Source organism: Bacillus rossius, assembly GCF_032445375.1.
Source record: "Bacillus rossius redtenbacheri isolate Brsri chromosome 4 unlocalized genomic scaffold, Brsri_v3 Brsri_v3_scf4_2, whole genome shotgun sequence".
Taxonomy (NCBI): Eukaryota; Metazoa; Arthropoda; class Insecta; order Phasmatodea; family Bacillidae; genus Bacillus; species Bacillus rossius.
The window spans coordinates 27,899,103-27,924,568 of NW_026962011.1; the positions used below are offsets into that span (position 1 = coordinate 27,899,103).

At 39.1% G+C, this 25,466-nt stretch overlaps 1 protein-coding gene across 1 annotated transcript in view; it reads right to left on the reverse strand.

Moving 5' to 3' along the window:
* The window catches only part of LOC134541808 (uncharacterized), a 43,346-nt gene that overhangs the window by 15,732 nt on the left and 2,148 nt on the right, over positions 1 to 25,466 (reverse strand). Inside the window, exons 2-6 of the mRNA XM_063385500.1 lie at positions 23,528 to 23,650; positions 22,222 to 22,345; positions 20,533 to 20,670; positions 19,836 to 19,911; positions 18,708 to 18,832 (exon numbers count right to left, since the gene is read on the reverse strand). Of these exons, the coding sequence (XP_063241570.1) occupies positions 18,708 to 18,832; positions 19,836 to 19,911; positions 20,533 to 20,670; positions 22,222 to 22,345; positions 23,528 to 23,587 (523 nt within the window). The 5' untranslated portion in view covers positions 23,588 to 23,650. The remainder of the gene's footprint in view (positions 1 to 18,707; positions 18,833 to 19,835; positions 19,912 to 20,532; positions 20,671 to 22,221; positions 22,346 to 23,527; positions 23,651 to 25,466) is intronic.

The following is a 25,466-nucleotide window of genomic DNA, read 5'->3' on the forward strand; positions in this document are numbered from 1 at the left end:
CATTTTTTTGTATTAAAGTCTTTCTGCTGTACCTACTAGTGCTCGACTGCCAGTAGCTCGTTATCGTTTACCAAACACATGCCCCGTCTCTCATTCTTACTTATAAATTGAGACGCGATGACGTTTAAATCAAGTACGTCCAGCTCATGTTGATGAGCATGTAGTACAGCTACCTGTGTCATAGTTGATCTGAAACATTAAATTTAATGGTAATTACTTCCCGACACATGAAAGTACAAAAACAATATTTATTAAAGCCAAATAATTTTTTTAAGGTATCACTAAAAATCAAACATACCTACCTGAGATAAGTTTTAAGCCTTCGTAGAGAGCTGAAACTTCTTTCAGCTGAACAAGAAGAGCTGGGTACAACAAGCAGCAATCTCAAAACCACTTCCATATTTGAAAACAGCTGCCTAACTTCTAGTACAGAGTTCAATAAAATTACAGTTAAGAGTTAAGTGTTAAATGTAATAGTTTAATGGTAATTCAAACCCGCCTCCTACCCCCCCCCCCCCCCAAACAAACACTTGTTTTTGCCACTTTATTACAAAGAGAATAATTAATAATCAATTTTATAATGTGTTGTAACGCCAGAATTTTTCTCATGATAGATTGTTACTCACCTCAGTTCCACTTATTACTGGTTCACTTCCGTTCGATGAAGTTTCAGCATGAGCATCTTCACACTGTCTTTTCGCTATTGAAAAATATGCTCAAACAGTTTTTTGTCTTTTCACTGTCGATAAAATGAAATGCTAATGCACACGTAAGTAGTTTGACTCTACATCTACAACTCTCTGGTCTACTGCTAAACACATGTTTCTACACCACTACTCCTAACACCCAACACGACAACAAAATAGAGAAATACTTAAGGTTATTCAAGGAATGTGCAAGTACACTCACAGACGATATGTATAGGTGTATGATACACGTGGAGGGAGGGAGCTAAGCTGCCTAATGATTTTTTTTTCCAGCAGACATTAGGTCTGGTTGCAAAGTGGAAGGGGCGTAGTCCTGCAGGTATACTCTATTTCAAATAACATCGGTACATTTTGACAGTTTAAAATAAAGTCACTTTACTATTTGTTTTTGAATGTTATATTAATTTCGATGCTGGACATATTTCTTGCACATGAACCTTTGATACATGGTACCCGATTCGCTTAAAATTGCTTAGATTATTGATTTATTAAAATAGCATAACAGTAATGCGGAATAATATTATAAAATAAAAACATCACGGTCTAGAAAGTTGGGGGGGACAGTCCCCTCCACCCAAAACGTTCAGGGGGGCACGTCCCCCCTGTCCCCCCCCCCACCGGTTCCTACGCTCCTGGTTTTAGCTAATGCTTGAAACTCTTCAAGTTCGAAATCCTGAGCTTGAGTATTAGCAGTAGATGAACTATGCTTTTCACTTCAGATAGCGATATATGTTGGTCCAGAATATCCAACGGCTTGCAGTTGTCCTAGCATACTGGAAGTGATTTTGATACCAACATAAACTTATGGTATTAATTTATGCCGCTCAGCGATTACCCGGTCATGATCAGGCAATTTGTTTCTATATTCCATGTGCATTAGAAGAAGTGCTTGCTTACATGCCGCAGTTACACCAATAGGGATCCGAGCTTTATCATCTTGAGATATGAAAAATACTTGATCTGGTCCAAGTATGGATCCTATGTTCTCCAAATAATGGATTGATGTTTCAGCGAAATTGCTATCTAAGTGGCTTTTGTGGAGATCAGTCTGAGCCCGAGTGAGCTTGACAGGGACTGTCGATACATGTCTTCGTCCCTAAGCAGAATTAGATTTTCTGGGAATCAAACGAAGTTATGTCCCACTTCGACTAATGTCAAATCCTATTTTACGTAATTCTTGTGTGAGTTCATCAAGAGTTTTTACACTGCGAATAGATTCCGTTCGTCTTCTGTCATCTGCTGCACTCCCAAATAAAGCAATATCCGCAATTGTTTTCAATAGTAATGGTTGATCGTTTTCTAGGCTAGGACGTCCCACCGAATCCCTCAGGGATAGTTTTTTTATTATTATTTCTGGATTTTCATGACAAATATATTCTAACTTTCTTTTCATACCATCTCTGTGTTTCTTCTGGGCAACTGCGTTTTGAATCTTCCTGTTTAAAGACTGTTTCGCTGTTTTTAATTCTTCGCGCAACTTAATGATCTGTTTATCAACTTCAACACGGCTGGCAGAATACAAAGCATTCAGATTTTTTTTTCGAGTAGAGAATTCTAATTTTTTATTGCTTCCTGAGAAGGTTTTGCTCTCGGCTGTTTATCTGTATTTTCTGTGTTTTCGCATTGCTGTTGTGATTCCACTCCGGGTTTTATGTCATCTTCTTCCTGTTCTTTAGTATTTGAAGCTGGCTGTATAATTTGTTTTTTCTGTAGGCTTACAGGTATTCGTTGCCTAAAAATTAAAATATTCTTTATTAGGTACTGCTAATGATTCTCATTAAGCTACAAAAATATAAAGGTGTAACCAGAAAGGGTCGTTACATACACACTATAGTGAGTACATTTAATATGTTTAATTTACTTTAACATGGCTAAAATGAATCCGCAGTTTCATACATTTATCCGATCAAATACAGGGTCGATTATTGAGACGCGTCAGTAAGGGTATGATACCGTTAGGTATAGTTACAAGAAAGCGTGCCTAAAGAGACCTTCCCTAAATTTCTGAAAACAATTCTACACATTTTGTAAGAGAAAAACGATTAATCAACTCAAAATACATTTTTTTCTTATCAATCCTATTTCTTATTGTGATCGAAATACTCTTTTAGGCCACATAAAAAAAGCATTCAAAGATTATTCAAAAGCCACAGCCGGGAATAGAAACCGTCGAATACAGAAAATTAACATCCTGTATTTTTGTGACCAATCGACGGAGTCAATCATAAGGAATAAATCTATCTAATGAACATTACCTCTAAAATTTGAGGTACGGTAGGTCATAACATCTGCTAATCATTAAACGTCTAAATTATTGTTTTCTTTACAAAATGTAAAGATAAAGTTTTTGGCGATTTCTAATATTCCTAGTGTAGTGTAATATTTCTAGTACTCATACCTAAAATGATTTCATCACTCACCTCGGGAAAAAAAAAACGTAGTAGATCGGATTTATTCTTAGTCGCTGCTTGCAATTCTTCTTCAGTTCTCTTAGAGACATTAATATAAAGTTTCTTGTTGGAATTTGCTTGTAACTTATAATTACACCCACACTTCGTTAACTAACTTCTGTACATTTTGTACTTTCGTATTTGTATGAGATTTTTTAAAACTTTCGAACAATTTTTGTTATAATTTGGATTTGTCTATTTAAAACAACTTAATTAAACAATTCAACTTTGGCGACAGTGGATCAACGGTAACGCAAACATTAACTTGCTTTGCTTTTCTTACAATACGTCAAATCGTCAATCGTACCGAAACGAAACAATAGATTGACGGAAGAAATTAAGACAAGTGAAACGCGCGGTAATTCCCCTACTAGGTTCTAAGCGAGTACCTAAACATATACATAATTTGTGGGAATCCACAAAAATGCGTTTCGTTTTCAAACATAGACAATATGTGGGTTGCCATATGTGTAAAGAATTTAATAACTACTGCTGACGTAATCACCATCTCGACCCCCCTTCGCCCCCCCCCCCCCCCCCCCGGCCACAATGTCATCAAAAATAAGCGAATCAAAGAACCCCCTCGCCCCCCTATAGTGCTTACGTAATACTTGAACGAACGGCCCCTTACACACCGGGTTATTCGAGTCGCAAAATAGTTTGTGGAGTTTCGCCTTTATACGCGATACGAATTTTTCAAGAATTTATTGTTTACATATTATACATAGGGGTTCAATTTTGCCGAATGTCCTAGTTGAACTAAACATTAACATTATTGTAAAACATACAGTAGGGCCTATACTGCTTTAAGCACAATGCAATTAAAATCATCACTCAAATATGCCATTTCTCTTCAGATAATTAAATTAATAAAATACCTTATTTTGACTTGCTATGCAGAATTACACCTGCAGCTATGTTCTGAACTTCAAGCTGACTCGGCTTCGTTAAAGAGTTTTGGTTTCTTTTTTTAACTTTTTTAGTTGAAAACAGTCGTAGCGGAGAAATTTTTTTATTGGCTGGGCTGTCATACACAGGGCAGTTTAAGTGCTCTGTTTTCTCGAACAGCCAACATTATTGCGCGCAAAGGCGCGAGCTTTTTTACTAGAGCCTGAAGCTCATCTTCACTGCGGGCTGATTGTATTGTTTCCGAGGTCTTTGCAATCAAGATATTTTTCTTGTCCTCCAGACTGATATTAAATTTTGTTTTCTTTCCACACAATTCTTCAGAAATCATTTCCGCCTCCCCGTCTGAATTTCCGTTGGTGCCAATAACAAGTACATTATTTGCGTCTTGTTTGCAAATAATTGGCAAAGCAGACTTGTTTGTACGGCAAACTAGGTGAATGTGCTTGCACATGTTCCACTTGATGGCAGACTCCATGCAGCTACATGCGTAGAGATGAATGCGTGCGTTACATTCCACACAGTTCATTTTGTAGTCACATGATTCCTTCTCTTTACGTACCTCGTAAATTTCCTTTACTGCTAACTTGCCAGCAGCCATCGTGCCCTGTAACATCTGTACCCAACGATAAGCTAGCCTTATGTCTTTTTCGCAAATTTGCAATCTTTAATGTGATTTTGCTCTTTTGTATAACAAGTAATCTGTCCAAGAGTTTGTCTCTAAGAAAACTCATTATAGCATAAATCGTTTTGTAGAAACGTTTTACATTTTTTCCGTGCAAATAAATATATTTTAAAGTTTTGTGCGTCCTTTCAAGATGCATGTTTGTGTTTAATCCACATAGTCGAGTCGAAAGCAATATGCCCACATTTCTTTACATGGTACGTAGGGTGTGCTAAAAATATGTTCCAAATTCAGCGGTTTCCTTATCCTCACACATAATTTTGACACCAGACTCCAATAAAAAAGAAAATGTTTCGAGATCCCTTTCTTCCAGAATAGTTCTTATCAATTTGTAAATTTCTACTTGCTTGGCTTTAGTTTTTATTTTGATTGTGTTTTTTCTCCATGCCCTATCTACATGCCAGGTACAAAATAACCGCTTATTTGGCGCCCACATAACTGAAACCCAAACATTGAAAAAGGACTCTGCCATCTCAGTCATAAAAACACTTGGGGTAATTTTTTCCGCACGTTGACGAACACATTGCAAAAAGATAGAGTATGTGTTCATCTGACTTAGAAATCAAAAAAAGCACAAGGAAAGCCCTGCCTCATATCATCTAAGCAGGGCCGGATTTAGGGGAGGGCAACCGGGGCGAAAGCCCCGGGGCCTCCACAAACGGAAAAAAAATCTTTCAAATCCCTACAAGTAAACACTAGTAAACATATTTTCCTTTGATATTCTTTTTTCGCTGTTTTACCTTTACTTACAGTACTTTGTACATACATGATTATATTATTGTTAAATATTAACAGAAATATTCATTAACACTAAAATATAATTTCATATAATTCTTGTCTCCGATTATATTTATGTATGTTTTTTAAATACTAACAGAATCTACTTGATTTCACAATAAATTATTTATTGGAAAACTCGACTGAAAAAAATTGTTCATTTTATTTGGAATATAATCTGGGGCAAGGGGGCCTCCGCTCCTCTGTTGCCCCGAGGCCTCCAGACCTCTAAATCCGACCCTACTAGCTTGTGAACTTCTCATTTTTGAGCAATAATAGAGTTATAGTCCAAGCCAGAATCAGTTCTTTATTTTTTGTAATTTATTTATTTTATTTTTTTAATTTTTTGTTGTAAATTTATGTTATCAAAGAAAATGTGTGGTGGTTTTCTCCGTGTGTTCCCGATTATCCATGTCAATATTATGATGGTTTTCTCCGTGTGCTCCTGACTATTCTTGTCAATATTTTGATGTTTTTTTTTTTTCGTGTGCTTGCGATCATTCCTGTGGTTTCTCCAAGTGCTTCTGGTTATTTCTGAGGAACCGATCTCTCTCCATGAAATAGTTTTATTCTTAATGAGACATGTCATTTTATTTAAGGTTACATTTAATTAGTGAATTTCTGCTACTAAATCAACACTTGCAATATTTTTTTTTAACCGGTGGAATTAAAAAAAATAACATTACTCAGTCAAATAATATACCATGAGACATCTGTGAAGCACTAACGTACAAGACGAACTTCCTTCTCCTTGGTGTCTAGCGAAGCCACCCTTTTTTTGCGATCGTTAGTGAGCATCCCGCATCCCACATAAAATAACTAAATAAATTATGACTAAATACAACACGTGGCGACATCTCGTGCTAATAATCGGTAGGTAGTAGTATATAATAGGAGTAGTATATAATAGGGCATACTGCGGCAGGCGTCAGGCGGTGGTGTGTGTGTCCGATCCACCATCTTGGATTTGTGACGTCACGGCGGCCATCTTGGACTCAAAAATTCCTCAAAATTCCTCAAAATTCCTCAAAATTCCTCAAAAATGACTCAAAATGACTCAAAATTTCCCGTTTTAAGAAAAAATTTCCCGTTTTCGAGGGAAAAATTCCCGTTTCGAGGGAAAATTTCCCGTTTTATTCCTTAAAAATCCCAGCGGCTGAAAATTACTAAAACTGGCTTAAGCATCCTTAACTCAAGCCAATGTTAAGCCATTTATAGGATGATGACGTCACCGTTGCAATTTTCGTTACGTCCGCCATCTTGAAAATCCGCAATTTTTATGTTAGAAAATCGGGAAAATTTTTAAAAATCATTAAAAAAATTATTTAATCGAATAAATAATAAAAATCTTAAAAACCACTGTTGCAGTTTTCGTTACGGTCGCCATATTGGATTATGTAAATGTTGCATATTTCATTACACCCGCCATCTTGGTTGAGTACTATACCATCGTTACACTTTATGTTACGACCAACCATATTGGATCCTATTAATGTTGCAATTATCGTTATGGTCGCCATCTTAAAATTTAGACGCCATCTTGAAAATCCGTAATTTTAATGCTAGAGATTCGGGAAAAAATTTAAAAATCATTAAAAAAAATTAATCAACCTAATTAAATAATAAAAAAATCCTTAAAACCACCGTTGCACTTTTCGTGACGACCGCCATCTTGAAATCACCCGCTGGAGATCATCATCTTGTTTTCGTCCGCTAGAGTGTGCTGATACCATGTTAGTATAAGTATCTAGTCACCACACCTTTGTCCTTGACCTTGAACTTTGACCTTGACCTTGAACTTTGACCTTGACCTTGAAATTTGACATTGACCTTGAAATTTGACCTTGACCTTGAACTTTGACCTTGAAATTTGACCTTGACCTTGAAATTTGACCTTGACCTTGAAATTTGACCTTGGCATTGAAATTTGACTTTGTCCTTGAAATTTGACTTTGTCCTTGTCGACCATCATGGATCCGACATTTTATGTTCAGTACATGCTACCAGGAGCTACCACCTGCTGGAGTACACCATCTTGTGTGTGTACTTGTATTATGGAGTACATTTCCATCTGGTTAATTTTATTCTAACCCGCTACAGTGCAGTAATCATTTATTACCGAGGTGCCCCCGCCATCTTGAAATTCGACCGACATCTTGAAATCATGTAATAATGTAGCTAGAAAAGCGGGAAAAAATCCAAAATGCATTAAATAAATCACTCATTAACTTACATATTGATTCGATCCGCTCCAGTCCTTGGTTTGATCCCTGAATGATGTAAAACATTTAATTTTATATAAAAAATAATAATTTCAATAAACCATGTTCAAAATTCTTAAAGAGACTTTAAATCCTCTACTACCATTATCCTATCAGACATCAAGACCACCATACTGGAAATTCGTAATTGTAATGCTAGAGATTCGGGAAAAAGTTCAAAATTCATTAAATAAATTTGTAATCTATATACTGATTGATTAGATCGACTAAGGTCCTTGGTTCGATCCCTGGCCGATACAAATCTACTTTAATTTTAAAAAAGTACCAGAAAAGTGTAAGGTTCGAGAAATAAAACACCTCAAAGTCTTTTACAAACATAATATTTATTACACAATTTCTATCGTACTACAGAATCACTTGCGAAAGCCAGCAATCTTATAAACATTTAGCCCTGCATAGACGTGCAACGACTACTTCTTAGCTCCAAATGGCTCCAAATCTTCCAAACGGTCTTCAAATGGCTCCAACAGCTCCAACAACCTCCAAATGCTTGACAGCTCCAAATGGCTCCAAATGCTTCAAAAGGCTCCAAATGCTCCAACAGCTCCAAAAAAGGCTCCAAATGCTTGATAGTCTCCAAATGCTTGACAGCTCCAAATGGCTCCAAATGCTCCAAACGGCTCCAAATGGCTCCAAATGCTCCAACAGCTCCAAAAAAAGGCTCCAAATGCTTGACAGCTCCTGATGGCTCCAAATGCTCCAAACGGCTCCAAATGCTCCAAATGTCTCCAAAAGGCTCAAAATGGCTCCAAATGCTTCAAAAGGCTCCAATTGTTCCAAGAGTTCCATCTTCAATTGGTTCCAACTGATTCCAATTACTTTTCTTATCGAACTTGGCATGATTATTAACATGTCTTTATTAGTATACATTTTGACTGGCAGTGGTAACGTATTTTGCACCTTTAATTTATAAGTTTTATTTAGAAATCAGATTTCGATAAATGGTAGATACCATTTGGAAAGAAAATATATTAATTTATCTTCAAGTTTATACATATACATTTAATTTAAGCCATTATTGTATGTAGCCAGCTTCCCTCAGTTCTTTGAGTATGAAGGATATTTCTTTAATGTTCGAATAGTTTCCTGTACAAAGCGATCCATGTAGTAGTCATAGCCTGTAAACCAATATGTTAGGATCTTCCCATGAGGTATAATCAATCTCTTCTGCTGCGTTCATCCTTGCATGTTTATAATAAATATTATTATCTCTGGTGTCTTTCGATTTAACACCATCCTCAAGGTCACTTTCGTCATCGTGCCAGTGATTATCACAAGCTTGATCAGGATAATTTATTTTATTACGACGTTTCCATCGTTTTGGTCTCAAACCACCATCACAGTCTTCGATCTTGCCTGCTTTTGGTGCTTCAGCACAGTACTCAATCATGTCAACCTTAGATGTGTCAGCACAGTCTTCGTTCATGCCAGCTTCTGATGTCAGCACCACAAACTTGATCAGGATAATTTATTTTATTACGTCGTTTCCATCGTTTTGGTATCAGACCGCCATCACAGTCTTCGATCTTGCCTGCTTTAGGTGCTTCAGTACAGTACTCAATCATTTCAGCCTCAGATGTGTCACCACAATCTTCAATCATGCCCGCTTCAGATGATTCATCAAAGTCTTCGACCTTGTAAGCTTCAGATGGTTCTCCATCTTTCTCATTTTCATGGAGACGACTATATATTGGAGTAAATATATTTTCATTTCTAATGTGGTTACAACTTCCTTCGTTTGTTTTAAATTTTAAATTATTATCTTGATCTAGATCAGTAATTTTAGCATTAGCTTTTTCGCCTTCGTTCCTCTTCCGCGATGTTGTAGCCCAGTCTTCGTTATCTTTATTCATCTTAATTGTACAGGTCTTGTAATGTCTATCCAAGTAATATCTTCTACCAAAGGATTTCTGACACTGACTGCAATGAAATGGTTTTTGACAAGGACCCAAATTACACTCGCTTCTCTCATGTCGTTTAGCATTCTTTCTCAAGGTAAACACCTTGCTACAGTATCTACAGTGATGACGTTTCGATACAGCAACAAATCCCAAATCAGGATTCATATTAGTTACTGAGACTAATGCCAGATGCAAACTAAGAGTTTTAAATTAGATATATTACTTAAATAGATTTTTTTAATTATTTCATCAGCGAGAATTAATTTATCTCATTCAAAGGTACTTGTTGCAAGTAGTTCTGCTTTTCAACAACAGATGTCGCTACATGTTACTTGCAGGTAAATAATATTTAGTTCTTTTATGCGGGATGCGGGATGCTCACTAACGATCACAATAGAACGATGGCTTCGCTAGACTCCAAGGAAAAGGAAGTTCGTCCATCCTGTTAGTGCTTCTTAGATTTCTCAGAGATAATTTGACTGAGTAATGATATATATATATTTTTTTAAATTTCCACCTGATAAAAATATTACAAGTGATGATTAAGTAGCAGAAGTTCACTAATTATATGCAACCTTCAATAAAAAATAACATGCTTCATTAAGTAAAAAAATCCTTCATGCAGAGATAAATTACTCATCAGTAACCAGAAGCACTCGAAGAAAACCATCAGATGTCTAGTCAGGAATAATCAGAAGCACCCAGAGAAAACCATCAAAATATTGTCAAGAATAATCAGGAGCACACGGAGAAATCCACCATAATACTGTCAAGAATAAACTGGAGCACACGGAGAAAACCGCCATAATATTGACAAGAATAATCGGAAGCACACGGAGAAAACCACCACAAGTTTTCTTTGATATCATAAAATTTCAGGAAAAAATAATAATAAATAAAAATAAATTAATAAAAATTTTTAAAAAATAAAATAAAAAATACATAAACAGATTCTGCTAGCTTGTGAACTTCTCATTGTTGAACAAAGATATAGTTCTAGTACAAGCCAGATTTTTATGTATTTTAGGTAAAAGTCAAAGATCAAGGTCAAGGTCAAATTTCAAGGTCAAGGTCGAATTTCAAGGTGAAGGTCAAATTTCATCGAACCAAGGACATGAATCGAACTAATCAATCAGTATTCTAATAAGTATTTTTTTTTTATGAATTTGGAATTTTTCTCGAATCTGTAGCATTAAAATTACGGATTTTCAAGATGGCGATCGTAAAGATAATGGCAACATTAATAGGATCCAATATGGCGGTCTTAACGTAAAGTGTAACGATGACATCGTACTTAACCAAGATGGCGGGCATAACGAAACATGCAACATTTATATAATCCAAGATGGTGACCGTAACGATAAGTGCAACTGTGCTTTTTAAGTAAAATTTTATTTAATTTTTATTATTCAGTTCGATTAAATAATTTTTTTAATGATTTTTAAAAATTTTCCCGTTTTTATAACATAAAAATTACGGATTTTCAAGATGGCGGACGTAACGATAATTGCATCGGTGACGTAATTATTCAAAAATGGCTGCCATGGCATCCTAATTTTCAAGGTCATGGCCTGATAGCGGCTTAACGGCAGCTAGCTCTTAGGACATTTAAGCCGCTTTTAGGAATTTTCGTGGTTTCTAAGGCAAAACGTCTTTTGAGGATTTTCTAAATCCTAATTTTTGAATTGAGGAATTTTTTAGAATTTTTGGCGGGATTTTTCCCACAAAAATGGTAATTTTGTCGATTTTTGAGGAATTTTGGGCAATTTTGACAAATTTTGACAAGTTTTGAAGGTCAAATTCAAGGTCAAGGTCAAAGGTCACAACCATCCAAGATGGTCACCGTGACGTCAGATAGGTCGGTCACTGACCCCGGCTCCAGCTCCACACCCTGAACCCTGTGCCAGTAGCCCCTTTCCTATACTACTGTCAAGTAATTTTTAAAGGTTGACATATTGTTTGGCCATTGTGTTATTTTATCTTAAACAACCATTAAGTTATTTAAACAGTATGCAATGGCCCTTCCCAAAATATTTTCAAGAGCTATCCATGTTCCTTTCCTAACTTTTTTTTCCAGTTTAGTTTATCTGTAGTAAAGTGGGTGAATGTATCTCAAGTAACATTTTTCTATTCTACCTTATGCCACTGACATAGTTTCGTGCTGCGCCCTTTTGAGCCCGATGTGCCACCACCTCTCCCCTTACACGCTGCGAGCCCCCTACTTCCACCACCACCCTGTACAACCGCCCGCCGAAGTGTGTGTGTGTGTGTGTGCGTGTGTGCGTGTGTCGGGCCGCGCCCACCGATGTGATTTTTTTTCTTTCTTTTTTTTTTCTAACCTAACTAAAACTAAGTGTATTTTGGAGGGGTCCGGGTTAGAGAGGGACCTAGGTGCGTCTCAGGCCGAAGCCTATACGCTTAGTCATGCTGGGATTAGCCATGCAAGGAGAGGGTCGCATGCATCATGTGCTAGGAGGGGATTGGCCAGCCATGGCAACGATTGGCGCCATGACTAACTCCCCTCACTCTTAAATCTAGACTATAACTAGAGATAGGTTGGGCCCAGGTAAAACCTGCATAGACACAGGGAAAACCCTGGGCACATTCATGCGGGATGCAAATTGGCATGCATTACATGTAGGAATTTACAGGAGACAGAGGATGGTCTGGATGAAGTGTTGGACAGAGTAGAAAAGAGTCTACCATGCGGGGGTTGGGCACTTGGACTCGTGGTCCGCTTTTCCAGTTCTCCAGTACTGGATTTAGTGACCAGGGACGCAAGCGCCCCTGGTGGTGAGTGGTTGCACTGACCACTCACTCCGCCGCCAGTCAGCACCTAAAAAACTAAGAAACTAAAACAGAAAAAAGATAAATGACTTACAAACTAGGCATTTCGTTACGAAATATGCAAACACCCAACTCAGGGATGGACGTGCAGTGCTTAAGATAAAACTAAAATAAGAACTAAAAATATATTTTTTTTTAATTATTTTTTTTATTTTTTTTATTTTTTTAGATTTTTTATTATTATTTTAGAAATATATATTTTTGATGACTATTACTTAGTATGTAGGACTTATTACTAATTTACAAATCTCTAATATCTACTACTATACTACTAGTTAAATATAGAGGAACTGTCGGTGTATAAAGTTACAGGTGAATTAAGTCAAGACCTATTCGCATTCTGGCATTTGTTGCAAGCTTGTAATTCAAAATCCCATGTATTTCAGAAACACAACCGGCACTGGAGGTGAAGCCTGCCAGGCGGGCCATGCCCATCGGACATAGGGAGTCAGCCCTAACACAACAGGCAGTGAGCTCCCGGGAGCCAAACCTACTCCTGCGTGCTTCGGACCATTTTGAATTAGCTAATTATTCATTAATGTCTATAATTTAAGTTTCAACTCGCGGGAGACTGATTGGCCGATCGCTCAGCCAGCCACAGCACACTACGGAGGTCTGTGAGCCAAGATTGAATTTGGCATTTTATATTTTCCATGCAACTCTGGATCTTGTTCGCCCAGTGATGAAATATATGGGTTTCTGCTTATGGCACATTTATCATAGAATTTTTGCGCAGTTCGGAAATAATAATGTTTTAAAAGTTCGAGTTTGAGCTCTCTGTGCATAGCCCTTACGGGGCAATACACAGGCGCATCTGTCGCAATACGAATACTCTTATTCTGAATTCTCTGTAGCTTGATTAAGTGAGATTCCGCTGCTGTTGCCCACACCGGCGCTGCATACGTGATTATTGGTTTTATTAGTGCGTTATAAATTATTATTCCGTTTTTAACAGAGCTACCTAAACGTTTGCTCATGACGGGGTAGAGGGCCATGAGCCTAGTGAAAGCTGTTTTTCTTTTCGCCTCTATGTGATCGCGCCATAGTAGTTTCCTATCCATGTGCACGCCTAAATATTTAACAACATTTTTGTGAGGAATTTGCTCATTGAAAAGTGTTAGTCGTGGTCTATCTTCGGGTGGCGGGAGATGTTTACGCGTAAAAACTATAGCTTCTGATTTAGTAGGGTTTACCTTAATTTGCCATTTTGTGCACCACTGTTCTATTGAATTTAACGCGGTTTGCAATCTGTCTGCTGCGAGTTCTAGAATGTCAGTGCTCCGCTCCCGAAAGTTGCCGAGCGAGGACGAACGGGCAGTGAGTCGCGAGCGCTGCTAGAGGGAGCTTCATGCACCTGTCGTCGTCCTCGGAGGTTTTGAGTGATACAGGGGGAAACAGGCCTCGCCACACACGGGCCACGTCACGGCCCTGAGAACAGAGTAGCCGGGTCCACATGCCCGTTATACATGTGGTGGCGCCCTAAGATTCGACGAACACTTCAACCCTCATTGCGGCAGCACCACATAAGAAACATATTAGATTAAAATATATGTTTATAGTTTATAAATATATTCAATTACGTGATGTGGCATGAAGGAAAATATGCACACTGAACGTATAAACGCTAATTTTTCACAGCATAAGTCTTACACTTTCTTTTACAACAAACTCTCAATGCATTCAGAAGATACCTTTGTTATAAAATTGTAAAATCATAAGATCTTCTTATTGATAGCATCAGAGATGATATTGACATTTCATGTTGTTGAAATATGAGGCTCTAAAAACATACTCTTATTTTTTCCTTCAGAAATCATTTTTATTAAACCTTTATTAATTTCTAGCAGTCATTTAAATGCCATTGAAATAACTTTCTCAATAAAACCACAGTATCAATTAGGACTGATAAAATAATTCTTTATATTCATGGGGCATCCCAGTAATTAAATGTAAGGTAATGTTCTAATTTCTTCACATACCTGCAACAAACAGAAGCAATTTACAAGTACTTATTAGGTATGTAGTTAATAAGTCTTAACAAATGGCACTCTGTAGAAACAAAGTGAATGACAAAAACTTAAAAAAAATTTTTTTATAATAATTCAAAGCACAAAATAATGAAAATAAAACTAAACTCTATAACAAATGTTTTTAAGCCGGTCTGGTACATCACTTTAAAGAAAGTATTTGCTAATTTCTTTTCTGAAATTTTGATATTCTTATCAAATTTTGAATAAATTATGTTCACGTTATAAAATGAATAGGAGTCTACAGATATATGACAAAATTTGCTTCAATAATACAAGGGCTGGAGCAGGGCCCTCGGGGGTTGACCAGCTTGCTTTGCCCTGGAGCCATCCCTGATTACATACTTTAATAATTCAGCTCTGAGATCTCTGAAGTTTAAATATTCTTTAGAGAATGAAGTAAATAGCAACCACAGCGTACAGCTGGTACAATAGATAGAAAAATCCTATATATTAGAGCTAAAACCAAGTCATCTAAAATAATAATAATAATTGTATCAACAACCCTGAAAATCCTCAAATCATATGCTGGAGCCATGCGTCATTCCATTACTTATCAATGACGCATTCACTTTCTGATAAGCATAACGTATTTTAAAAGTAAATACGACACAAAAATGTAACAACAACAACTGCATGTAAGGAAGTACGTATCTTCCAGTGCCTAACTTAATAACCAAATATTTTCAAACACAGAAATGGAATCCTAATGACAATCATTAAACATCTGACAAAATTTATAGCAAATTACTTGCCTTAAAAATTTTTGTTATGAGTATTTTTCTTAGTATTTAATAACTGCCAAGATAGCGGACGATGGCAGAAGTGAATTCTTCGGGTGTGTTCAGGTGTGTTCGGGTACTGAGCTGAGGACCTTTAAGGTTTCACAATGTTATTATAAATGAACAGAAACAAGGTGTGATTCCGTCTGAATATAATTACGTCACATTTATTAAAGGAAAATTTATAACAGACATTAAAAAATTAAAAACATACAATATCAGTTACGTACTTAAACAGATCTCAGGTTGATAGAGAAAAAAATATCGGTCGACCCGAATTTAAATTATAAAAAGGTTTAATAAAAAATAAATACATAAACCCATTAAAATACAAATATGTTTAAAAACATTCCCAGTATAGATTATTAAAGTCCAGAAATGATGTTTGTCTGAAGAACTTCGTCTGATGACGTAACTTAAGAATGTTCAGAAAAAGGTTAAAAGATACATTAGGGTTTCGATTCCTGGAGTTCACTCGGGAACATGTTGCGAGGGCGCCTGAGTGTTGTTGAGGAAGGGTGGTGAAAATACCAATTCGGCGTCCGGATCTCGGACCCTGTCTGCGAACAGTCCGAATCAAAACTGATCAGAACTAGAACACAGACAGTATAAGCTGGGCAGAGCATGCCCGCAAAAGTTAAGGGGAAGGTTGGGGATGTCGCGGATCGTCACTCACCAGACAGGGAAGTTGGCTTCTGTTTTCCCTATGCGTCGCCCGCCAGGAACTGGAGCCCGCGAATACGCGGCTGTGCGCGGATGTTTCTACCATTTCAAAAAAAATATTTAAAAGAAATACTAACTATTACTCTTTGTACTAAGCAGACGGACTAAACTACTTAAAGCAGATTACAGGGATAGCATCCCTTAATTAAATGACTACATAGTCGGTTGCGGCCGGATGGAAGTCTTGCAGTGCGTTGATCCGCCGATAATCACAAACTATCCGTCTGCAGTCGCGACGCGAAGTGTCTCGCGAAGAACCGCGTCTCTTAATTAAAAGTAAAGGTTCAATTCAAAAGTTTTGGAGGGGGGGGGGGGGGGGGAAGGAGACTGGGACGTCCGGACCGAAAGGTTCCGAAGTTCCCCGAGTGGGCATCATAAAAAACTCTGACTTAGATGTCTCGAAGTTGGTAGCACTGGCCGACCTTAACGCTACCTGTTGAGGGGTGTCTGAAATAAAAAAGAATCGACTCGCCAATACGTCTGCTATAACAAGGGAATGAAGGGGCAGTCAGGTGCAGCCCTCTGGCGGCCTACAGGGGAAAAGAGGGGGGAGTTAGCAAGCTCGCCCACAGGTGTCGCAAGCGTCAGCTCCACGAGATGGCGCCAAGAGAATAAGTTACTAAGTCCGCCGCTAGATGTCGTGTGTTGTCCATCTTTGCATACACATTTTTTTTTATGCCAGTCGTCCTTGGAGACTGTCACTGCCTGCTGGGGTTTATGACCGGTCATTGGTCTTAGGCGAATTCTTAGAACCGAGAGGGGAGGGGGTGGACAAAAGCGCAACGACGCTGGGAACGAGCGTCCATGACGTGACTCTCGGGGAGTGAACCTAAGACGGATGCGTGACGGTAAAGGCTACGGTCAGCTCGCCTCTGAGAAATGGTAACAGCTCGTCCAGAGCTGTTGTGTGCAATTTTAATCATGAAGTCAAGTAATATTACAAACCTGGGACGTGCCTGCAAGCGAGGGAAATGTTAAACGGGCTGCCGACGAAGTTTTAGATTTGCAAAAGCTCAGATCGGTCTCTGGGAAAGGTGTTTCGGTCTACTGGCACAAAGTTTAACTAAGGAGAGTACACCAGCCTAACAAAGAGTAAATCACCTAAAGTAACCCAATTTTAAAATAAAAATATATTCCAAAAATAGTTTAAAATTATAATAAAATAAAAAAAGTGTTGAAATTCCTAATTTCCGGCACAGTACTGTCCACCACTCTTGTACATCGTAGGTTCCCCTTGCAGAAATCTAAGTTATAAAGTTAATTTAATCACTTTCTTCTCGGCCTTCTGATAGAAACCAAACATTTCTCTTTGAGCAGTTGGCAATCACTGGTGAGAACTGTGGCTTGAGCGAAGCTCGCAGATCACGGAGGCATTTCAACTGAGTCACTTCACCTGCGTGCCAACATTAGCTGATGTATTCATTCTCAGATACTCATGGTGTCATTTCACCTAACTTCTAAGAGGTGACATCGCAATAGAAGCACCAGCTAGTATCACATTTATTATCTCGCCTTAACTAGCACAAATACATCCCTGGCTAGGAGGGTGCCTTAAGAAATGTATTTCTCGATTTCGACTTTATATGCATTGTAAAATTACGTATCTTGTGCAGCAATTATGGAAAGCATAAACATAGTGAACATTTCGGAGTGAACATTTCATAGCAGGTAACAAAAAATTTTATTTCATATGTACATATCTAATTTAATTGCCATTTTTTGCACCGAAAGGGCTTTTTAAATGTTAAAGGTAAATTTTAAATACTAAAAAAAATACTAGACAAATAGAGCTCACTTTCGTAGGGTACCAATTTTAAAACTACCCGATAATTATTGTAATATTGTACATTTATATTGTTTCAACACATTCCTGTCAGTGCTATTGACATATTCCCGATGATAAATTCTCATAGCATTTTATATTTTTCTATTTCAGTGCAGAATATATTTTCTGTAGTTCATCGTCCACAAATTAAAATAAAAACTGATCTGCATCAAATTGAAATTCTATGTTTTAACAAAAGCAGAGTCAGATAGGATATCAAATGTAAGCAAAATGTGATTTGTAAGTTGTAGATGCTTTACATCATCTGGTTTAAGCACTATTAAAAAGCAAATCATAAGAAATAATTGGATTTTTTGAAGAACAAAAACTCCCTAGTCCAATTTCTTATACATTAATGATGCCAACACCTAAGTTCCAAATATAACTAGGCTTATCAGTCAGCTTATCAGTCTCCACACACATCCGACGTGCTTTCGAGTGTGGTGGTCACATAAGAATAAGACCATGGGTTCAAAGGCGCTCTCACTGGGTAGTTAGTTTTGTTTCTTATAGTAGATATATAATTAATAAAAAATAACAAAATTTACTTTTAATACTTTTTATTCAGTAGCAATTACCATAAGTTATGTGCAAATACATGAAATCTGTGTTGTAGTGTCTTTTTAAAGTTTTTTTTTTTTATAATCTCTCCCATGGTTCTCAATAAACAAGAGATGTAAAAAAAACACAATTGTTTGCGCTAGAGTTGAGCTGGGAATATGTGCTGCAGCGGCCAGCGCAGACATGTGCGACACCCACTAAGAGCAAGCAAGACGGCTCGAAGGTGCAGGGCCTATTGGCCCCGCGCGATGTCGGCATACTCGTCCCACTGCGCCTGGTACAGGTTACCAGCCACCGGCTCCAGCCCGTACTTTGCCACCAGCTTCCTGCTGGAGAAGTTGCGGCGACCCTCCCTGTCACTGCAACACGGGGTCAGCCGGCGTGAGCCACGGAGGAGCTGACTGACTGTCAGGGAGCTTGACATCCAGACATCCCGACATTCTCTCACAGTACCAGAGGTGCCCCCCCCCCCCCACCCCCCCCCCCCAACCTAATGATGCGCCACCCCCCCTCCCGAAATTTTTTATGCCATTTTCTCAATGTTTTACTCAATTATTTTATAATATTATACTTTTTTAGTATTATATTTTATCACATTTTGCATTAATTAAAACTGAATTTCTAATAATAATTTTGGTCATATCAGGTAATATTTCCATCCTGAACCGACAGATGCCAAACTGCTTTTGTTGAGGAAAGTGCGGGGTTGCCAATTTGATTTACCAGAATCGTATTTTCACATTAGAAGCTATAATTATGTAAATAATATATACATTTTTCTCGTCTTTTAACGACCCCCCCCCCCCTGAAATTTTAATGACGCAGTCTGCGTCGTTACCCCCCCCCCCCCCCCTTGTGGGCACCCCTGCAGTACTTCATCAGGATCTCCTAGCATCTTCTCCAACCAGCATCACTCAAACAGTTTAGATATTCCTCACCTAGAGACTTGTGGCTTACATTGAGAGTACTGTTTTTTTAAGATGTGCATTTGTAAATGAATGATTCCCACAGCTTCAATTGTCTCCTGCGAACTTTCTCCTTGTTCATTAAGCGGTAACAGTAGGAACTGCTCTTTCTGGCCTGGGCTTTACCACAATTGAATAAAAACTTGAAGGCGGTTTGGTTTTTTATCACTTAGGTTCAAACTTATTTTGTCTTAAATTTTATTTGTCTCAGCCGTTTATTTTTTAAACTTTCATTGGGTATACAATAATTTGGCCATCCGACTACAACCCCCTTGTCAAATGTATTAAAATAAAATAACTTATTGTTTACAATCGATACTTTGTCACCACCATGAATGTAAATTGAAGAGTTGTGTTGGTTGAGACAGAGTTAGCATGTAAAATGGAACTGCATTACCTCTGGCCGAGGCGAGGTTCGTCGAACTTCAGTCGGTCCTTCTGCTTGTACAGCAGGAACACGTAGCGGTGCAGCCCTGCGACAAGAGAGACAACTCTCACAGGCAGTGCTGCTACAAGCTTCTTCATGAACATGTGATCAGCGACTCTAAGTAAAATAGACCAGCACTGAGCTCGTCCATCCTCTACCGTACTAAATGCACAAAAGAACTCACGAAAAAGAAATTATTAAAAATTATATTAGCTTTGGTGATTTTTAAAGGGTTTCAGAGTTATGACTAGTTATGTTTGTAAGTAAAATACTTTTATATTTTAGTAACACTAAAAATTAAATATACACTTAAAACCTGTTTGCTCCAACAAAAACTATTTTGTCTGAATACAACCGTCAAAATATTTTTGGATGACATCAAAATCCATAAAATGTTACAGAAATATTTTATTTTTATTGCTGTTTTATTTTCATTGTAGCTATTTTTTAATGCTATTTCATGGCTGCAGGACTTTTACTACCTCATCAAAATTTGGGTAAGACTGAATGCCGCAAGCTACAGGCAGGTGTTTCCCAGTGTGTTGCTGACTGAAATGTGGCACCATGTATCGTCTACATCGGGGTGGACAAAGATGTTGAGAGGTGGTGATGGGTGGGGGAAACACGAGACTGCGTCATGGTCGCCGATGTTTGGGACTGAACACACCTGATCCTCTGGGCGGACCAGAGCCGCGGTAGGCCGCCACGCAGTCTCCCTGGTCCAGGCGGGCTCCGGGGATGTTCACCACCAGCCAGTGCAAGATCTCCCTGAACTGCGGCTGCACGCGGCTGGGTGCATCAGGATCTGCGCAGTGGCGTGGTGGAGACACTCAGAGGGAGGGTTGCAGGACAGCGGGGCAAGCACTCTTGTGGCACCACGGTGTTTCAGCATGCCAGAAAATTTAACAAAAAAAAACAATGAAGCATGTTGGCAAATTTCTTAAGTGCATCCTTTCTAATGGTTGCAAGCATACAAAAATATAACATGTAACCCTAATTCTGGTTTCGGATAAGACAATCTCTGCCATAAAACTTCAGTAGGTTCTTAATCACACACATACAATGACATTTCGAGTCAAGCTACATGTATTAAAGGTTCAGTAACACTGCATACTTCAGAGAGAATGTTGTTAAGAACACAGACAGGCCTGCGTCACATGCCAGGTTTGGAGCTGGCTGGAGGCCCCTCACGACCACTGACGTCACACGCCGTCCACTGATGTAGAGCATGCCACGCCTGCCTGGCCGGATTTCGAGGGTTCTCACTACCCCCTCCCCCCTTCCAATCCCACCGATCCATCACGCTTCGGGCCATTGTCAATAACCCTTTTAGCGGCCTGGGAATTCTGCGGGTTTCCTGAGGCCACCGCGCAGAGTGGCGTGAACAAACACCGCCTTTCTGGACTTTTCGGGCCTGCCAGCACAACCGTGCCAGGACTGTGTGGAGGAGGGCCAGTGTAACCATTAAAACGTGGTCTTAAGTAAGTTTATTTTTTAATTGAGATTTAAAAAGAAAATTTTCACACTAAAATCTCAGCGAACTGTAGACTTTCTAAGTACGACGTTTACACGTAGAAATATCAGTACATATTTTGTTAAGAAAAGAAAACTTAACATATTCTAATTTGGTTTGTTTTAAATTTTTTTAATACTATTTCTTAAGCCAATTGCTTGACGTTTTCATTTTAAAAAAAATCAAAAAAACACACATATTAATATTATTTAATACATGAAAAAATACTTCTCAAATTTGTATGACGTACATCTTACAACTAACACGTGTGGAAACTGGTGGACCACTTGAAACAGAATTCCTGTGTCGCTTCTGCATATGAGGCATGTTGGAATAGATGTCGGAGGAAATGTGTTTATTGTAGCCACCTATAACGTTTACAGAAATCCTCCCAATCAGGGGCGTAGCCAGGGGGGGGGGGGGAAGGTTTTAGAGGTTCAACCCCACCCCCCTATCACCAAATCTTTAATAAATTTCTTATTCATCATCACTCAAACACATTTCATATTAAAATTAATAAAATTTTTACCATTACAATATTTAAATTTAAGTACCGAAGACTGCTAAAATAGCACTATTTTACACCTTAAAATGTAAATTTTCCCGGGGGAGGACCCCCCGCTTTAATACGGGGGAAGGGGGGGGGGAGCATGCTTCTTAACACCCCCCATACACTAATCCTGGCTACGCCACTGCTCCCAATAAAGCTATCTCTAACTTTATGTAGCTAAGTTGTTGTAAACACTACATATAAGTATATTTATTTATTTTTTTCATTTAAATCTTGGAAGGGATCCTTGGCTAGGCCCATGCTGCCGCCGCCCGCCTGGCAGGACGGCTCACCCGTCATGCAGAGCGTGTAGAAGGCGGCCGGGTCCGCCGCCCAGGTCACGGAGGGCTGGTCCTTCACCTGCGTGGGCGTCAGCTCGTTGCCCATCTGCACCTCCACGCCCGACGGGTACGCCACCTGCAGCACCACCACACCACACTTGTGTCTGGCCGCTGACAACTGTGCCGCATCTTCGGCTAGCCTCGGGTATGCTCGGCACACCCGACACTCCTGACGAAAAAAGACGGCGCGGAAGGATGGACAACTCATGATAACCAATGGTCAATTAGGTTAGGTTATAGGTTAGCTACATTATAAATACTTTGAAACATTGTGGACGGTTGATTTGGTTAGGATAGCTACCTACATTAAAGGTACTGTGAAATCATGTAAACGGTTTCCTAGCGCTGGATAGCTACACATTAAAAAGTTATTTGCTAAGCAACCATAAAATGATTTTACAGTATTTTTAATGCAGCTATACTTGCCTAATATAACCCACCATCCACAATGTTTTAAAGTATTTATAATGTAGCTAACCTACTGAATAATTATTTAAATTACTTCTTGCTAATTTTAAGAATGACATCTTATAAGTTAAAGGCAGTTTATTTGATAACGGTAACTGAAAGTGTGAGCGCACAAAAAATTGTTGTGGTTGTTGTGTCGTTCATGCACTGTCACACTCACGAGCAGCGGCGTGAATTTCCGAATGAAGCCGGTGACCCATAGCTTTGAATATATATACTGTATAGAAGTCGCCAGCCCAGGTTAAAATTTCTAATACGGTTTGAGATAGTTGGTTAATACACCGCCGCAATCGCCACCATCTCTACGGCATCGACTTGCGGTGGTCCCTAGCGGACAAGTGTCGAACTCTTCAACACCCCTTCCCCACCCTCCCTAAAAACATGCGTTGTCCTCCACCCACCCTCTACCCCACCTCTCAACCCTACAGTTTTGTGACGCACAAACTCCCGTTGAACGACCTTGAGCTGCAGTGAATGTTGGGTTGGGTGGTGCGGGGAATGACAGCGGGCGACAGTGCTGAGCTCTAACGTGTAAATAACAACCTAAGACGATACAGGTCGTTACGGCAGCGCCCTGCAGCGGTGAAGTTCCCAAGGCTGCTCATCATACGCTCCTGAAAAAACGTAGAGTACATCCTATCCACTCGCGACTTCTATACAGTATATACGATATATTCAAAACCCATAGCCAGCCACAGCAGCGGAGGGCTCGAGTGACGGCCTCTTGCGGGGAGAGAGCTGCAAGAACGAGCCGGCAGTTGAGCATGCCACAGGCGGAGGTTTAGCCCACCTGGAGAAGTCCTGTTGGAGCCGAGTCCAGTATGTCTGGAGCCACCGCGTGTGTCTCCATGCCGACACAGCCAGGGAGTCGCCTCTGTGTTGCCGCTACACAGCTGAATGTTGCGTCACAGCCCTAAGAACAGAGACAGTCGAGAAGCACTGGGTATATGCTGCCTCAGGCAGGCATGTCTGCCCCGGGCTACAACCCATTTTCCTTGCATCAAGTACGTATCCTTATTTGAATGCACAAATAAATGACACTTATATAGCTAAATATTATATGAAAATAATAATACAGATCTGCAAAGTCCGTGTCCTTGTGTCATGGGCGTCTCTGGAACATAAAGTTGCCGGGGGGGGGGGGAACATAAAAGAAATAAAAAGAAATATTTTTTATTTAAATGCTAGTACTTCCGTCGTGTTAAGTATAACATCTAGTATGTTTATTTTCAAACTATGCGTTGTATGTAATTTTATTTGACACCTGATCTATTACTATATGCTATCACTGTAAATACATGTATTTTATAAACATGAAAATAGTATAAATAAAACTACTTGATGTACTTAAAAATATTGGAGGGGGGGGGGGTTTGTCCCTCCCCCCCCCCCCCCCCACGGGTCAGAGACGTTCGTGCCTCGTATATTCTCTACGGAGCTCAACACTCAACGAAGTGCTGAAGTGCAGTGAGTGCAGTGCAGCAGCGTGCAGGTAACTGACACACACTTCTTAAACATAACTTGTATGTTTTTTACTCGTACAGCTATTGTGTGCATATTTTGGATGTTCATTTAGTAATTTATTTTTATGTCGAAAATGAATTTTGCGCAAGTTTGTTGCTCTGGTCACACAAGATAAAACACTAACATGGCCTCAGAATTTTATCTTACCCTTTCCTTGACAAGTCTGCAAATTTACTCTCGTCTTTTATCAGTTGCCGTGATTAGATATCATGAGTTCATTGTTTAATGAGGAGAACATTCCTACAGGTTAATTTATCCTTTGGAGCGCACTATGCCCTTATTTGTTTTTATACTGGTGGGTTTACTTGTGGGCAGGGGTGCAACAACAGGGGGGGGCAAAGGTATTTTGCCCCCCCTCTAAAACCTTGAAGTGGGGGCAAACGGGGGCAAAGAAAGTGCTGTGTAATAAATTTTTAGATAATAAAACTGCTTCAATAGCACCATTTTCCACCTTGAAATTCAAAATTTTCCCGGGGGAGGACCCCCGGACCCCCCGCTTCAATGATTCTTTATAAAAAGGTATATTGCCCCCCCCCCCCCCTTTGGAAATTTAGTTGTTGCGCCCCTGCTTGTGGGTAGCCCTGAATTAATTAATTGCGTTTAGGGGCCCGCCTCTTCAGAGGGGTTATGTGTGTCCGTGAGGCGAGATGATAAGTGCGGCGCTCACTGATGCTGCTAGCGCGGAATAGCCTCTGAGCAAAGGCTCTGAACTGGTGCGCAGTCTTCTGGTCGTTGTAATCTGAGCGGTGGCCGTGGCATTATATGGCGGGGAAATGAAGATAAAGGTGTAATATGTAATGCAAGTCCCTTAAATACTTTTCAAGAATCTGTACCGGTAGTTTTAAGCCTAAAAATTACTCTGAAAACACACCGTTAGCCATTTTAACTTTTCTAAAAATACAGCTTAAAAACCTTAATCAGGAAACAATTCTACTTTATCAGCCCTCAGAGAATTCTTAAATGCTTTATGAAGTGAAACTTCTAATGCGACTTCCAACAAGGTTGCGTTAAACGTTTAACGCTCCTGGGAAGGAGGAATAGAAAGAGACAGAGCGAGTGTGTGTCATTTCTCTGTGTCCACGAGGTCTCGCCGCGTCAATTTTTTCCTTGGGGCGAACCCGTCCGCTTGATTAAATAAACAACTTTTATAGTTGAATGATTAAATGATTTATTTTAGTTTGATTTGATACAATATGATTTCACTA